We start from the raw sequence: 17785 nt of genomic DNA on the forward strand, positions 1-17785 counted from the left end.
GACAACACTCGAAGTAAAAGGAACTCGATTCGAACACATCTTTCAATTGGTAGAACCTAACTTTCCAATTCCAACAGACGGAATCATTGGGAGAGACTTTATTTCTAACTTTCAATGTATACTAGATTACGCAAACCTTAAAATGCACATTAAAGAGGACAACGATTGTTACATTAGTACGAAAATTCTGGATAATATAGACAATGACACCATAATAATACCGCCTAGATGTGAAATTTACAGAATTGTAAAATTTTTTCAAACGTTAAAGAAAGACAGGATAGTGGAACAGCAAGAAATACAACCAGGAATATTCATAGCAAGAGCAATTATTTCAAGTAATAATCCATACATCAAAATTTTGAACACAACGTACGAAACAGTAAATGTAGACGCAAGCACAATCAGGACGTTGGATATTAAACTATTCAATATATATAGGCTAGTCAACGACAGCAAGGACAGAAAAAAAGAATTACGAGAATCACTGAAATTAGACATACCAGAATACATACGAGACAACTTAGTATCGTTATGCGAGCAATATTCAGACATATTCGCCCTAAGGCATGATATGTTAACCTGTAACAATTTCTACGAACAAAAACTAAGAGTTAAAGACCAAACTCCGGTATATATCAAGAATTATAGGACACCTCATGCGCAAACAGAGGAATTAAATCGACAAGTACAAAACCTAAGAGACCAAGGAATCATAGAACCATCTACATCCGAGTACAACAGCCCAGTAGTACTGGTACCGAAAAAAGCTATAGATGGAGGAAAAGCATGGAGATTATGCATAGATTTTAGACAACTGAACAAGAAGATAGTTACAGACAAATTTCCATTACCAAGAATAGATTCGATATTAGATCAACTAGGAAGAGCAAAATGGTTTTCAGTTATAGACTTAATGTCAGGCTTTCACCAGATACCATTAGAAAAATCATCGAGAAAATACACATCGTTCAGCACAGAAAATGGAGCATTTCAATTTACCAGATTACCTTTTGGATTAAATGTAAGCCCAAATAGCTTTTCAAGAATGATGTCAATAGCATTTTCAGGATTAACACCAGACAAAGCATTTCTTTACATGGACGATATCGTAGTAATTGGAATATCCGAAAAACATCACTTAGACAACCTGAAAAAGACATTCGAGACATGTCGAAAATTCAATTTGAAACTTAACCCAGGAAAATGTCAATTCTTTAGAAGGGAAGTAACATATTTAGGACATGATCTTTCTCAAGAGGGAGTATCACCAGACAAAGCGAAGTATGCAGCAATTGAACAATATCCGACACCTCAGACAGCGGAAGAAACAAAGAGATTTGTAGCATTTTGCAACTATTACAGACGTTTTATTAAAAATTTTGCGGAAATATGCAGACCACTCAACAAATTATCGAGGAAAGGAGTAGAATTTTCGTGGACCGAGGAGTGTGAAAAAGCATTCAAAAAGCTTAAAGCATCTCTGACGAAACCACCAATTTTAAAATATCCTGATTTCAACAAACAGTTTATCTTAACAACAGACGCATCCAATGAGAGTTGTTCAGCAATCCTAAGTCAAGATTATAACGGAATTGACCTACCTATAGCATATGCATCAAGAAGTTTTAGTAAAGGAGAATGTAATAAACCTATAATCGTTAAGGAATTACTAGCGATTCATTGGGGAATTAATTATTTTAAATGTTACCTATATGGAGCACCAACATTCAAAGTAAAAACAGACCATAAACCTTTGACACACCTATTTGCAATGAAAGAACCAACCTCAAAACTCACGAGGATCAGATTAGACCTAGAAGAATATGACTTCGAAATAGAGTATATAACAGGGAAAAGTAACTACGCAGACAGCCTTTCAAGAATAACATTGCATCAACTAAAAAACCTATACATAGACAACGCCCATATACTAGCTATAACAAGAGCTCAAGCAAAAGAAAAGGAGAAAGAAGCAAGACAAACAAAGGCTGAAAGTGAACTCGCACTACAGCCAGAAGCCACCAAACAGACAGTAAGGAAGGTACTAAATAATTTAGAGGCGCATAGACTACCAATTTTGTCCTTTGGAGCAGAACTAATCTCACCAAGACTGAGCATTAGGGCCAAAAACAAAATAAAATGCAGCAAAAGCATAGCCACAGGATTGAATCATTTCGATTTAAACCAAGCGTTGGTACAGCTTGATAAGCTGGCGGTAGAGAATGCAGTACGTAAAGTAAAAATATACGTAAATGATATTATTTTTAAAATGTGCACAATTGATGAATTTATTAAAGAAGGAAATAAAAAATTGAAGAATATAGAAATATACATATGTGAAGTACCAGAAACAATAAAAGATGACAAAGAAAAACACAGATTAATAGAAGAATACCATAATCACCCGATGTTCGGAGGACACTTAAAGAAAAATAGACTAATAAAGAAGCTAAAAGCAAGATTTAGATGGAAAAATTTAGAAAAAGACGTAAGAAAATACGTTAAACAGTGCCATGAATGTCACATTAACAAACCGAATAGAACACTTGTCAAAGAAGACGTGATATCGGACACTTCTTCGAAACCAGAGGACACAGCGTACATAGACACGATAGGTCACCTCACTAGAAGCAATGAAGACAAAAAAGAGCGGCAAGAAAAGAATAAGCTCAAAGCAACACCACAACACTTTAAAAGAGGAGACCTAGTCCTTGTAAAAAGGGAAGAGAATGGTAAGTTTGATAGTCTTTATGTAGGTCCTTTCACGATAACAGAAGTAAATAACGTTAATTGTAAAATCAGAATAGAAAACAATAAAATCAAGGAAATACATAAGAATAGATTATATGCTTACAATCCGAAAACACAGTGAGTGACAAGTGTTACGAAACAATGTTGTTAAACGAACATTTTATATTATTTATGTATTTGCGTAGGCTTAGGAAGTTTGTATATAAAATAAATTTTTTGTATTGATTACAACACAGTATGGGTTGGTAGCACGACTTGCAAATTTCCCTCCCCGTAGTCGGAAAATTCCTAAAAAGGGAAGGTGTACAAGAATTCATCTGTACTCAGTAGATATATCTTAAAAACACCCTGTAATTATCTACGATAATTACTTTCAGTTATTTATGTCATCATAACAATATTACAACCTTCATTCGATTATATAAATATTGTTATCCTAGATCACGATTCAACTAATAATTGCAGAGTCAATTATAAACACTTTTCATGGTCGATGCTGAATAGGCATTTCTAAATATATAAACAGCAAAACTATAACAAGGGAATTCTATATTATTATATGAGACATTCGTCATTCTATCTTGGTGATCAGACGTAATATTTCCACATTAAAGATAGTGTCTCTTTCTACACGAGATGTTCTTTGGGTGCGGTGCTACCAGCTTATGCTAATGCGAGTGTAAATAAAACAACTCAACAAGTAAAAGCGTATCAATTATTCCACCCCTCGGATAAGGGATAACCACCCTCACCGGGAGAAGATAGCCTTAGTGCCCAGGGCTGTCATATTGTAAACTTTAAATAAAAGTGTAGTCTAGAGTCAGTGTTTTCCTAAGTTCCGATAGTTGGCTCCCTTTCCGTCCTTTAAGGACCCAACACGACACGCAATAAACGAGAGATCAAAACGGTCACTGAAATGGTGACTCGAGATTGCCGTTTAAGAAACCACCTATACAAACTAGGTAAGGTGAATGAACCATGGTGCTTCTTCTTCTTAAAGTTCCATCTCCTAGCGGAGGTTGGATATCATAATGGCTATGGTCACTTTGTTGGCTGCTGCTCTGAACAGTTGTAATGAACACTGTAATGAATACAGTTAAACCATTCTCTAAGGTTCCTCAGCCAGGAGATGCGTCTTCTTCCTATGCTTCTTTTTCCTTGGATCCTTCCTTGCATAATAACTCTCAGCAGCTCATATTTCTCTCCTCTGGTAATGTGACCCAAATATTCTAGTTTTCTTGTTTTTATACTGTTCATAATTTCTAACTCCTTATTTAAACGTCGTAGCACTTCAACATTGGTAATCCTTTGAACCCACTGAATTTTCAACATTCTTCTGTAACACCACATTTCGAACGCTACTATTTTTCTTATATGTTGCCTTTTCAATGTCCAAGCTTCCATTCCGTATAGTAATATAGAAAATATGTAGCATCTTAGAGCCCTCAATCTGAGAGGCAACTGAAGGTCTTTGTTTGTAAGCAGTGTCTTCATTTTTATAAATGCTTGCCTTGCAGTTTCAATTCGGACTTTAATTTCTTTGCTTTGGTCATTTTTGTCATCAACCCAGGATCCCAGATATTTGTATGTCTTTACTTTTTCTATTTGGGTTTGCTCTAGTATTAACCTTTCATTTTTTAACCTTGGTTAAACCATGTTAACCAGGTTAACCATGGTGCAGAAAATGCGAAATGGAAGAAGAGACTGCCATACACATACTATGCCATTGTAGTGTGGTAAGTGATGTAAGGAAGGAATTTACTGGTCATCTGAGGTGTGAACCAGAAGAGATCCACAAACTACCAATAAGAAAACTGTTGACCTTCGTTGATGCCACAGAACTTATTAGAGTTTAAGGAAAAAAACAAGGTATTGTAAAAAGGCCTTATGACCAAGTGCCAAAGACTAACGAGTCTCGCCTGAGTTAAGAAGAAGAAGAGAGGAAGAAGAATATTTGAAACGAACAGTGTCAACTTACCCGTATGAGTTTGTTCATGCTTCTCCAATTTTTCAGAACTACTAAATATCTTATTGCAGTACGTATAAGGACACTGGTATGATTTTCTTGATTGCGGAGTTCCTTGTTGTTCTTGAGCTGTCTTCCTCAGCCGTTTCAGTCGACCTGGACTGGCAGAGGAAGCGGAAGGTTTGGATTTAGGCGTCTGCAAGCCAGAAGGACCCGGTTGTTCCGAACTACTAAGGAATGTTTTCGACTTCGACGTTGTAGAGTAACTTGTTGACGGCTGCTGATAGTCTGGATAGTATTTGGTTTGGCCATAGAAACGTTCTAAAACAAGAGATTGGAATTACGTGTTTGCCTAAATTACACTAAATTCACCTTTCACGTTATCCAATATTTCATTAGGTATATACAGGGTGTCCAGAAACTCTACCGACAAACGAAGACAGGAGATTCCTCAGATTATTTCATTTATAGGAGATTCTGACCAATAGAAAGCTACAGAAATCTAAATTAAATTGATTATTTTTTAATGATTTTACCTTCCAATCGTATAGTAAGATATTTGAACACGTGTTTAATTCTGTCCAATCAGATTAAAATTATATTGAGAATTATCTACTGTAGAAAATTACGGTGATTATTTCATTCATAGGATATTCTGACCAATAGAAAGCTACAGAAATAAAAAATTAAACTGATAATTTTTGATAATATCCCGTCGTCAAGTACATTATGTCAGATGCCCTTCGTTGCTACGAAAAAATACATTCAGTGACATTAATGAAAATTAATGTTTTAAAAATGAAAAAAGTGATTACTTTCAACAGTCAAATATTTATAACAACTGTGTGTTTAATTGTACTAATTTGTACTTACATAAATAAATTACAATAAAATTTTGGTTTTGAACAGTTTTATTCATGAAATAATTGCAACAAATTGCACTCGATCTCTAAAATTATTAACGAATTTTTGCCCTCGTGACACTTTAACATAATTTCACTCCCCTTCCGGTCGTGAAATTAAAACTGTCAAAGTGTCACTCGGGAAAAATTCGATAATTTTAGAGCTCTTGTGCAATTACTACTGAGAATTTTTTTAAGGCTATGGGTACATAATACGCAAATATTTTACGTGTATCCCTACTTTTTCTGTATTTACACGGCAAATTACGTGTAGTAAAATTCACACTGGTATGGATATGTAAACATTATTAGAATGTCATTCTACTTGAAAATGTCATCATTAATTTAAAGAGATGGGTTTTGAATATTCTTGGGTAACTGTTATTTTTATAATTGCAAATTATTAATTCAGTTAATAAATGTGATAATTTTTTCACTAACTATGTATTCAGCGATTGTAATAATTTATTTTTACAACAAAGACTAATACTCAATCGAGAAAAGAGGAAAAGTGTTAAAGTGATTTTTTAATAATATATTGTTGTGGAACGCTTACAATTTTGAACATATTTAACAACAAAATACTTGGATCACAGAATATATTATCCTGATGTATTCTCTGCTAGGATCTTCCACAAATAATACACAATAAATAACTTTTTATTAAGTTCACGTCTTAAATTAATTATTTATCAAATACACTATATATCAATAATATTTAATCAATAACTCAACATATTCCCGATGCAATGTCAAATATTTAAAATTGTCACTGATTGTCAGTGTCTGACTGAAAATATATGCTGACAATATTATATTCAGCTGAGTGCGTTGTAAGACAAAGATAGATTTGGAAAATATTACCACGGCATTGTGTTCATTTTTTTCGAATCCTGAAAAAACCAATAAATATTTTTGAAAAATTTAAACGCAGAATGAGAGACTAAATTATTACCAAGGGCCGAAAGTCCCTTAGAATAAATAAAAAGCTTATTTTGAATGATATATTTGAAATTAAAAATCACACTAAATTTTCTCTTAGTTTTTCACCCCTGTAACTTATTAAAATAAACATTATAGAAGTTCTCAGGGACTTTCGGCCCTCGCTAATAACGTAATCTTTCATTCTGCGTTTAAATTTTTCAAAAATACTTATTAGTTTTCTCAGGATTCGAAAAAAATGAATCCCCATTTGAATAGCATTGCAGCCGAAAATACGTACCGATCCTCTTAAGTAGATTGTTTCTGTTTCATGACAACCGCTCATTATACTGTGACGTTTTCTAGTTTTGACAACTGTCACATTTAATAAAATGAACGAAAGTAAACGTTTTGATCCTGCATCCGTGGAAGAAATAAACATCGAAATTACAGCAAATGCAAGTAAGAATATTTTACTTAGCAACAATTCAATTTGAAAGCAATTCCAAGAATTTTGTGATGAAAGGGGTTACAAACTGGAACAAGATACTACTGTCCCAAAATTGGCCCTCATTTTAAAAGACTGGGCATTCAACATGAAAAGGTGTAATGGTGAAGACTATAAAGAAGCAGTGATTAAAACAATGTGGAACAAAATCGCCAAACTTATTCAAGATTTATATTATAACGAATTTAACCGAGTCATAGACCCCTTTAAGGATGTGGAATTTAAATCCTCGCGAGATGCTAGAAACACATAGTTCTTAGTTCTCTTGTCATGTTCTGTTGTCTTTTGTAATATACTTTATACAATAAAATTAATGTTACTAAAGACTTAACTTTTGTATGTGTGTATTAAAAAATAATCTTACGAATATCACACGAAAGTAAGAATAAATAAGAACATAATGCTTCATTTTTACTCAAATTTGTTGTCATTGGGCAATATTTCGACAACAAATTTTCGAAAAACTGTCGCATTATTTTCAATTTATTCTCACTCTCTTGTGATATTATACCCGATTATTTCATTCATAGGAGATTCTGACCAACAGAAAGCTACAGAAATCTAAATTAGACTGATAATTTTTGATAAATTCCCGTCGTCAAGTATATTACGTCAGATGCCCTTCGTTGCTATGAAAAAATACATTCAGTGACATTAATAACAATTAATGTTTTAAAAATTATAAAAGTGATGACTTTCAACCGTAAAATATTTATAACAACTGTGTGTTTAATTGTACTAATTTGTACTTACATAAATAAATTACAATAAAATTTTGGTTTTGAACAGTTTTATTCATGAAATAATCGCAACAAATTGCACTCGATCTCTAAAATTAATATAGAATTTTAGAGCTCTTGTACAATTACTACTGATAATTTTAAGACAATTTAACCCAATTTACTAGTCCGAAAATGCTTCCTAAAGGAGCTAGAGCTATTTGAAGATGGCGTCTGGTAATTAGTTTTTCTTAAATATCTCCAGAAAGCTTATATTTAGAAAAATGAAAATTGGTACACATATTTATCTTCCAGAAATCGATTCCATCCATTGGAAATTTCTAGTACCGGTCATAGGCGTCCGTTTTGTGTAGGACAACAGTTATATTATCGCATAACTTTTTTGTTTTTAATTTTTAAGCATTTTTGAGTCTGGATTATTAAAACTTAAGGTATTATAGTACTAAAAGGTACTCTTACTTTAAGTCGATAGGATACACCGTTTTCTAGAAAAAACGATTTGAATATTTTTCGTTTTTTGAATATCAAAAAAAAATTAAAAAAAAACTATTTAGAAAAACGAAAACTGGTACGTTTATTTATATTCCAGAGATGAATCAATTTCATTAATTTAGAATTTCTAGTACCGGTCATATGCGTCCGTTTTGGGTAGGTCAACGGTTATTTTATCGCATAACTTTTTTGTCTTTAATTTTTAAGAATTTTTGACACTAGATTATTAAATATGAGGTATTCTGGTACTAAAATTTACTCTTGCTTTAAGTTGGTAAAATACACCAATTTGTATTCAGCAATATTTGTTTGCTTTAAGTTGGTAAAATACACCAATTTGTATTCACCAATATTTGTAAAATACACCAATTCAAATTCAGGTACCGAAAAATTTTCAAATCGATTTTTCTAGGAAACGGTGTGTCCTACCGACTTACAGCAAGAGTACCTTTTGTTAATAGAATACCTCACAATTTAATAAACCAGCATAAAAAATGCTTAAAAGTTAAAGACAAAAAAGTTATGCGATAAGTTAACCCTTGCCCCACCCAAAACGGACGCCTATGACTGGTACTAGAAATTCACAATAAATGGAATCGATGTATCTCTGGAAGATAAATACGTGTACCAATTTTCGTCTTTCTAACTAGAAGCGTTCTGGGGGTATTTAAGAAAAACTAATTACAAGACGTCATCTTCAAAGAGCTCTAGCTCCCTTAGGAAGCATTTTCGGACACGGTGAATTTGGTTAAATTATCTTAAAATTATCTGAGGAATCTCCTGTCTTCAGTCCTTGTCCAAGTCCTTATGCAGAGGTGCAGGGATGTCAACTGTGAAGTATATATTTGTTTTATCGACTACAAAAAGGCATTTGATATAGTAAAACATGATAAGCTCATAACCATCTCATAGAAGCGGGATTAGGTGATAGAAACTTGAGAATCATACAGGGTGTCTGCGTAACTTGGCACCATATGGGAAACTTTTTTAATATCAATTTTACGAAAAAAAGTCATTCTTTATAAAGTGCTCTGCATAGTCTAAAACCTAAGGTGCAATCATCAGATATCAAATTTTGTCAACAGTATACGAGGTATGTCAAAAAATATTAATTTCGCTCAAGAGTAAACTACCTTTATATTTCAAAATATCAAAAAAATTTATTATGAAAAGTTATTTGTAATTAAAAACCATATTCAAATATGCAATAACAGCCATCTACGAGAAAAAAAATGTCTGAGATTTTCCTAAATTACTGATTCCGAACATCATTTTTATTTATTAGACCTGTAATAACTCTTTTATTAATAATTTTAGGAAAAATGTATTCTTCATAAAAATCTGTGCATGGTCTAAACCTCAAGATGCAACCATCAGTTATCCAAGTTTGTTAATTTTATACGAGGTGTATCAAATAATATGAATTTAGAAAGAATTCTTTCTATATTCTTTCTAAATTCATATTATTTGACACACCTCGTATAAAATTAACAAACTTGGAAAACTGATGGTTGCATCTTGAGGTTTAGACCATGCACAGATTTTTATGAAGAATAAGTTTTTTTCCTAAAATTATTAATAAAAGAGTTATTACATGTCTAATAAATAAAAATGATGTTCGGAATCGGTAATTTAGGAAAATCTCAGAAATTTTTTTTTCACGTAGAAGGCTGTTATTGCATTTTTGAATATGGTTTTTAATTACAAATAACTTTTCATAATAAAATTTTTTGATATTTTGAAGTATAACGGTAGTTTGCTCTTGAGCGAAATTAATATTTTTTGACATACCTCGTATACTGTTGACAAAATTTGATATCTGATGATTGCATCTTAGGTTTTAGACTATGCAGAGCACTTTATAAAGAATGTCTTTTTTTCGTAAAATTGATATTAAAAAAGTTTCCCATATGGTGCAAAGTTACGCAGACACCCTGTATATGATTTATATTACAACCAAACTTCCAGCATTAAAGTGGATGGCCAGTTAACAGAGGCAGTCTCCATAGATAGAGAAGTGATTCAAGGATGTATTATGTCCTCGGTGTTTTTTAATTTGTACTGTCAACGCGGCGAGCAAGCGCTGGGAGAACTACAGGTAGGCGTATTAGTCAACGGAATGCGTCTAAACAACGTTAGATATCCCCAGATATCCCGACAACCCAGCGCTTTTTTCAGACACCTTATAGACCAGGACTAATCTGTAAAAAAACGTCTATTTTTGGATGTGACAGGTGGCATTTGGATTTTTGCAGATAAAGTTAGGACACCTTCAGTAATAATAATTGACTTATGCTCCTTCTCAAATATGCCCGAAACATTAATAAAAAAATTAAAATATTTAAAAATTTCGAAAAACATCGATTTTTTTCTGCTTTCTTTGCTTATAACTTTAAAACGATTCGTTTTGGAACAAAGTCGTACAAAAATAAAATAAAGATAATTGAATTTTGTATGATATACGATTGGTCAAAAATGTCTTAAGGTATTACCTTTTCTGCAATATAGCAATAAATACAAAATAAGGGGGAAAATACGCCTGTTGTTATTCAATGTTTCTTAACCCCTTTGGTGGCACTTAGAACCTTAGTAATTCGCTTAGAAAACTCTTATAACTTACTTAAACGGTCTACCAAATTTCATTAAAATCGACCTTATAGATTTTGCATAATAAATTTGCAATCTAAATGTTTTTAAAAAAGTTCAAATTTTTTAAAATCTTTCTGAACAAAAAGTAGACCATTTAGAAGTTGGCTAATTTTTTTACATATAAAGAGGTGCTTTACCTATCTAATACACTTTACAGAATTAAAATCGGATTATTTAAGGGGCCTCAGCAATGTTTTAAAATTATAAACAATTTTTTGGCTTATAAACAAATAGCTTTATTTAATAATAAAAAAATTAATTTTTAGCAGTGTAAATAATGAAAACCGGTATAATTTGACTTAAACTTTCAAATGCTGTCAGCAGAATTGCTAATTTAATTTTCAATAAAAAGTTATTCGCGTTCAAAAATTACAATTTTTCGATTTTTTGAAAGTTCCACCGCGTTTATCTCGAAAACTATGCATCCTACGAAAAAACTTGTAAGAACATTTTTTGCTTAGAATTACCCAAGAAATGCAAAAAATGTTTTATTTTGCGAAAAATCGATGTTATGTAATTCCTCAAGTTCTTTGTGTATAACAATCTTATCACATCCGGATCAACTGTTACCCAAACAATTCGTGTTCTACGGTTCAAAGTAAATAAACAAAACTTGGGTAAGTCCATCTAAATAAAGGAGCCCGTAGCACCCCCTCCTGGCCACAGCACTAATTTGTTTATAAGCCAAAAATTGTTTATAATTTTAAAACATTGCTGAGGCCCCTTAAATAATCCGATTTTAATTCTGTAAAGTACATTAGATAGGTGGAGTACTTCTTTATATGTAAAAAATTGACAAATCTTTGTATGTTCTAGTTTTGTTGTGCAAGATTTTAAAAAATTTTAATTTTTTAAAAAAGTTTAGATTCCAAAATTATTATGCAAAATCTAGTAAGTCAATTTTAAGGCTATGGGTACATAATTCGCAAATATTTTACGTGTATCCCCACTTTTTCTGTCTTTACACGGCAAATTACGTGTAGTAAAATTCATACTGGTATGGATATGTAAACATTACTAGAATGTCATTCTACTTGAAAATGTCATCATTAATTTAAAGAGATGGGTTTTGAATGTTCTTGGATAACTGTTATTTTTATAATTGAATAGAATTATTAATTCAGTTAATAAATGTGATAATTTTTTCACTAACTATGTATTCAGTGATTGTAATAATTTATTTGTACAACAAAGACTAATACTCAATCGAGAAAAGAGGAAAAGTGTTAAAGTGATTTTTTAATAATATATTGTTATGGAACGCTTACAATTTTGAACATCTTTAACAACACAATACTTGGATCACAGAATATATTATCCTGATGTATTCTCTGCTTGGATCTTCCACAAATAATACACAATAAATAACTGTTTATTAAGTTCACGTCTTAAATCAATTATTTATCAAATACACTATATATCAATAATATTTAATCAACAACTCAACATATTCCCGATGCAATGTCAAATATTTAAAATTGTCACTGATTATCAGTGTCTGACTGACTGAGTGCGTTGTAAGACAAAGATAGATTTGGAAAATATTACCACGGCATTGTGTTCATTTTTTTCGAATCCTGAAAAAACCAATAAATATTTTTGAAAAATTTAAACGCAGTAAAGTCCCTTAGAACAAATAAACAGTTTATTTTGAATGATATATTTGAAATTAAAAATCACACTAAATTTTCTCTTAGTTTTTCACCCCTGTAACTTATTAAAATAAACATTATAGAAGTTCTCAGGGACTTTCGGCCCTCGCTAATAACGTAATCTTTCATTCTGCGTTTAAATTTTTCAAAAATACTTATTAGTTTTCTCAGGATTCGAAAAAAATTAATCCCCATTTGAATAGCATTGCAGCCGAAAATACGTACCGATCCTCTTAATGAAATTTGGTGGACGGTTTTAGCACACTACAAAAATTTTCTAAACGAATTAGGAAAAAACACTGAATAAGGACAGGCTTGTTTTGCCCCCTTATTTTATACTTATTGTTATTTTGCAGCAAGGGTGATAAATTCAGACATTTTTAACCAATCGTATCTGATAGAAAATTTAATTATCTTTGTTTTATTCCTATACGACTTTGTTCCAAAATGAATCGTTTTAAAGTTATAAGCAAAGAAAGTAGAAAAAAAAGAAACTTTTTGAAATTTTTAAATATTTTATTTTTTTTATTAATGTTCCGGGCATATTTAAGAAGAAGCATATAAGTAAATTATTATTAACGAAGTTATCACCTAACTTTATCCGCAAAAATCTGAATGCCACCTCTCACATCCACCTAAAAATAGATCCTTCCTGGTCTATTATGTAGATGGTTTGCAAATAATGCGTATATCAGATATAAGCAGAGAACATGAACTTGTTCTCTCAATATGAAAAAAAAACAAAGTACATGGTAGCCATTTAGAACAAATAGAAAATTATATAATAACCTTAAAAATAAAAAACTGGAGAAAAAAGCACGAAACAGATCAGAATGGAGAAGGATTCTGGAACAGGCCAAGACCCAGAAAGGGTTGTCGAGCCAGTGATGATGATGATGATGGTAGCCAGTAAGAACGAAACATAAAATACACGGCTTTGGTTAACGAACAACCAATTGACAGGATGGATAGCTACACATACTTTGGTACCAACATAAACAGCCAATGGGACTACTCTACTGCAATACAATAACGCAGGAAAAGCAAGAATAAATCTCTTTTCAGAAGTCACGACTTACCACTTGGTACCAAAATGTGTATAATCAAATGCTATGTATTTTCTACGTTATTATACGGAGTAGAGGCCTAGGCTCTTTCTGAAGCTTCTTTAAGAAAACTCAAGCCCTTTGAGATGAATGTGATGTTACACGCATTTTAAGAATCTCATGACTTGATCATGTGACTAATTTTGAGGTACTACGTAGAATATGCAAGGAATGCGAGATTATTAACACCATCAAAGTGCGTAAACTAGAATATCTTGGCCATGTTATGAGGAATGAAGACAGATACCGCTTGTTGTGCAACTCATTCTTCAGGGCAAGGTATTTGGAAAGAGAGGAACAGGGAGAAGAATATCTTGGCTTCAAAACCTGAGAAAGTTGTTCGATACATCTACAACCGGACTATTCCGAATGGAAGCAAGCAAAGTTAGGATAGCCTTGCTGATCGCCAACGTCCGGAATGGATAGGAACCTTAAGAAGAAGAAGTCTTTAACTGTCTGATGTCTTATTTACCTTTTAAATAAGTATTTTGTTAATAAGATTTGGGTTTTCTGTTCTCGTAAGATTGTTAGTATTTCTTCCATCTGGCCTTTGACGTTATCATTTATGGAATGTACAAGACCTTGCCACCATAGCCTGTTTATTTTGATGGAACCATTAATATTAAGCTCATTGAAGAGACGGTAGAGCTCGAAATGATATATTAAGGATAAAAGGTTTCCAAATTTTCGAAAAACAGGGAAGTGTCCTAAACAGAGCCAAACATTGTACGGAAGAATTTTACAGGGCTCCGAAGCTTATCCATTTTGTGAGAAAGCTCGTGATTTTAATAGACGATAAAAACTTGTTCACACTTACCTATGGTCGATTGCTCTAACTCAGCCTTTATCAAAGCTTCTGGTTTAGTTCCCACATGCTGAGGAGGACTAGCTAAAGTCCTGAAATGTGGTAATATGTTGATGACGCCCATATCCGAAGACGAAGGTGGTCCTGGTCCTGGTGAAGATATGGTCTGTTGCAATGGAAAACTTGCTGGTGTGGATGACGGTGACGATGGTGGTGGTGAAAAAAGTTGTAATTGTTGTTGAGGATCTGGCGGTCGGGGTGCGGGCTCTTCCGATTCTGTCTTAATTACCTCTTTGATGCTGCCTGCTTTATCGCCTGGAGTTCCCATGGCGATAACAATGGGGACAGCATCATCTGAAAAGTTACCGAATATACGGTTAATCATAGATTTATGAAGGGGGAATTCCATTTCAAATCACTCAATTTTGGATCAAAAAAACTTTTGGATCTCCGATTTGTCTGAGAATTGGTATATAGCATCTGCGAGACGTAGAAATAAAACATTTAAGGTTGAATTGTCTTCTTCTTCTTTTTCTTTTTTCTCAAAATGTTATTTTAAGAGATTCTACAGTGATTTGGTATTTATTTAAACAAATTTTCATTTTCTATCGTAAAGTATCAATGGAAAAAATAATATTTTAATAGAGAGGACTCAAAAATGTCATTATATGGCATTATAACAAGTTATTTTGATTCAAAACAAGTTGTTGATCAAATTTTATAGTGCAGAAAACGTTAAAATACCGTTTTTTTACATTTTCCTCCATTCCCAAAACACGCCATAATCGATTTGGCTGAAAATTTGCCCACAGATAGCCAAAATATAGGACTTTAAGTGGTTAGAAGGATTTGAATTATTTTACAATACTAAAAAAGTTACATGCAATATCATAGTCAAAAATATAGGCGTCTACTGTAAGTACAATTAACTCGGAAAATATCGACCTCACGACAAACATTGTTGAAAAGAAATTGTAATAATTGTAAATACGATTTATTTGGAACAATTTTAGTTCCTATACCATTTCTGTCAAAAAGTTAATAATGGCAGAGATATTGAGCAAGAACGGTTCTCCTTTAAAATCAAGATGGCGGCTAATGTAACGGATGAATTCATTCGCGATTTTAAATTTAGGCTACTGTTGACCCCCCTAAAGATTAGAAAAATAAAATTTCGGCATGCAAGGTCAAATGCTATCCCGACTGGAGTAATGTACTTTTGAGTCTGATATTATTGCATGTAACTTTTTTTGTATTATAAAATAATTCAAATCCTTCTTAAAGTACTATGTTATGGCTATATGTGGGCAAATGTTCAGCCAAATCGATTATGATGTATTTTGGGAATGGAGGAAAATGTAAAAAAACGGTATTTTAACGTTTTATACACTATAAAAAATTTGATCAAACACTTGTTTTGAATCAAAATAACTTGTTATAATGCCATATAATGACATTTTTAAAACAATATTTTTTGCATTGATACTTTATGGTAAAAAATGCGAATTTGTTTAAATAAACATCAAATCACTGTAAAATCGCATAAAATAACATTTAAGAAAAAAAAGAAGAAGACTTTTTGACCTTAAATATCTTATTTTTACGTCCAGCACAAGCTATACATCAAGTTTCAGAAAAATGGGAGATCCAAATGTTTTTGCCCGAGTGATTTGACATGGAATGTACCGAAGAATTTATGGATATTATTGTAGAATAACTTAATAGAAAGAGTTTCGCTACCACTAACTAGCATTAAGGAAATTAAAAAATAGAAAATCACCAAGATATGACAGAATATTGAAAGAACTCATAAAGTACTGAGGACCAGATCTAACCAAACAACCATTAAAACTAATCCAAAATATATTAGGACAAAATAGAATACCAGAAGAGTAAAGATTAAGCATCCTACTAACTCTCTTCAAAAATGGAGACAAATTGGACCAGCATAATTATAGAGGAATTAATTTATTAAACACAACATTAAAATTAACAACCAAATAAACTGAATAAAATTATAACACCAGTAGAACAATGTTTAAGGTCAGGAAGATCATGCACCCACGTTATATTCATATAAGTGCAAGGGAAATCGTTAGAATACAACAAACCGGTCTATTTATGTTTAGCGGACCTGAACAAGGAATTTGACAGGAATAAGAACTAAAAAAGGATACCAAGTAGGAGAAAAACAATTTATATGCTATACCAATTTAATATAACCTCTAGGAAGTTTAAGGTACATTCCATGTCAAATCACTCAGGCAAAAAATTTTGGATCTCCGACTTGTCTGAAAATTGGTATATAGCTTCTGCGGGACGTAAAAATAAGATATTTAAGGTCAAAAAATATTCTTCTTTTTTTCTCAAAATGGTATGTTATGCGATTTTACAGTGATTTGGTGTTTATTTAAACAAATTTGCATTTTCTGTAGTAAAGTATCAATGAAAAACATAATATTTTAATAGAAAAGACTCAAAAATGTCATTATATGGCATTATAACAAGTTATTTTGAATCAAAACAAGTTTTTGATCAAATTTTATAGTGTAAAAAACGTTAAAATACCGTTTTTTACATTTTCCTCCATTCCCAAAATACATCATCATCGATTTGGCTGAAAATTTGCTCCCAGATAGCCAAAAGATAGGACGTTAAGTGGTTAGAAGGATTTGAATTATATTACAATACCAAAAAAGTTACATGCAGTAATATCAGTCTCAAAAGTATATATTAGTCCAGTCGGGATAGCATTTGACCTTGAATGCCGAGCTGCCCAAAATTTTATTTTTCTGATCTTTAGGGGAGCCAATAGTAGCCTAAATTTAAAATCACGAATGAATACCTCCGTTGCGTTAGCCGCCATCTTGATTTTAAAGGAGAACCTGTTTTGCTCAATATCTCCGCCATTTTTAACTTTTCGACAAAAATGGTAGGAACTTACATTGTTCCAAATAAATCGTATTTACAATTATTACAATTTCTTTTTAACAATTTTTGTCGTGAGGTCGGTATTTTCGAGTTAATTATATTACTTACAGTAGACGCCTATATTTTTGACTATAATATTGCATGTAACTTTTTTGGTACTGTAATATAATTCAAATCCTTCTCACCACTTAAAGTCCTATGTTTTGTCTATCTGTGGGCAAATTTTCAGCCAAATCGATTATGATGTATTTTGGAAATGGAGAAAAATGTAAAAAACGGTATTTTAACGTTTTCTACACTATAAAATTTGATCAAAAGCTTGTTTTGAATCAAAGTAACTTATTATAATGCCATATAAT

General features: G+C 32.1%; 1 protein-coding gene across 3 annotated transcripts in view; it reads right to left on the reverse strand.

The window, feature by feature from the left end:
• The window catches only part of LOC114324645 (zinc finger and BTB domain-containing protein 41-like), a 56891-nt gene that overhangs the window by 22575 nt on the left and 16531 nt on the right, over window positions 1-17785 (reverse strand). For all 3 annotated transcript variants that reach the window (XM_050643344.1, XM_050643345.1, XM_050643346.1), the window contains exons 2-3: window positions 14508-14849; window positions 4733-5041 (exon numbers count right to left, since the gene is read on the reverse strand). In XM_050643344.1, the coding sequence (XP_050499301.1) occupies window positions 4733-5041; window positions 14508-14849 (651 nt within the window). The remainder of the gene's footprint in view (window positions 1-4732; window positions 5042-14507; window positions 14850-17785) is intronic.

The sequence above is a fragment of the Diabrotica virgifera genome, chromosome 2, assembly GCF_917563875.1.
Source record: "Diabrotica virgifera virgifera chromosome 2, PGI_DIABVI_V3a".
In the NCBI taxonomy this organism is placed as follows: Eukaryota; Metazoa; Arthropoda; class Insecta; order Coleoptera; family Chrysomelidae; genus Diabrotica; species Diabrotica virgifera.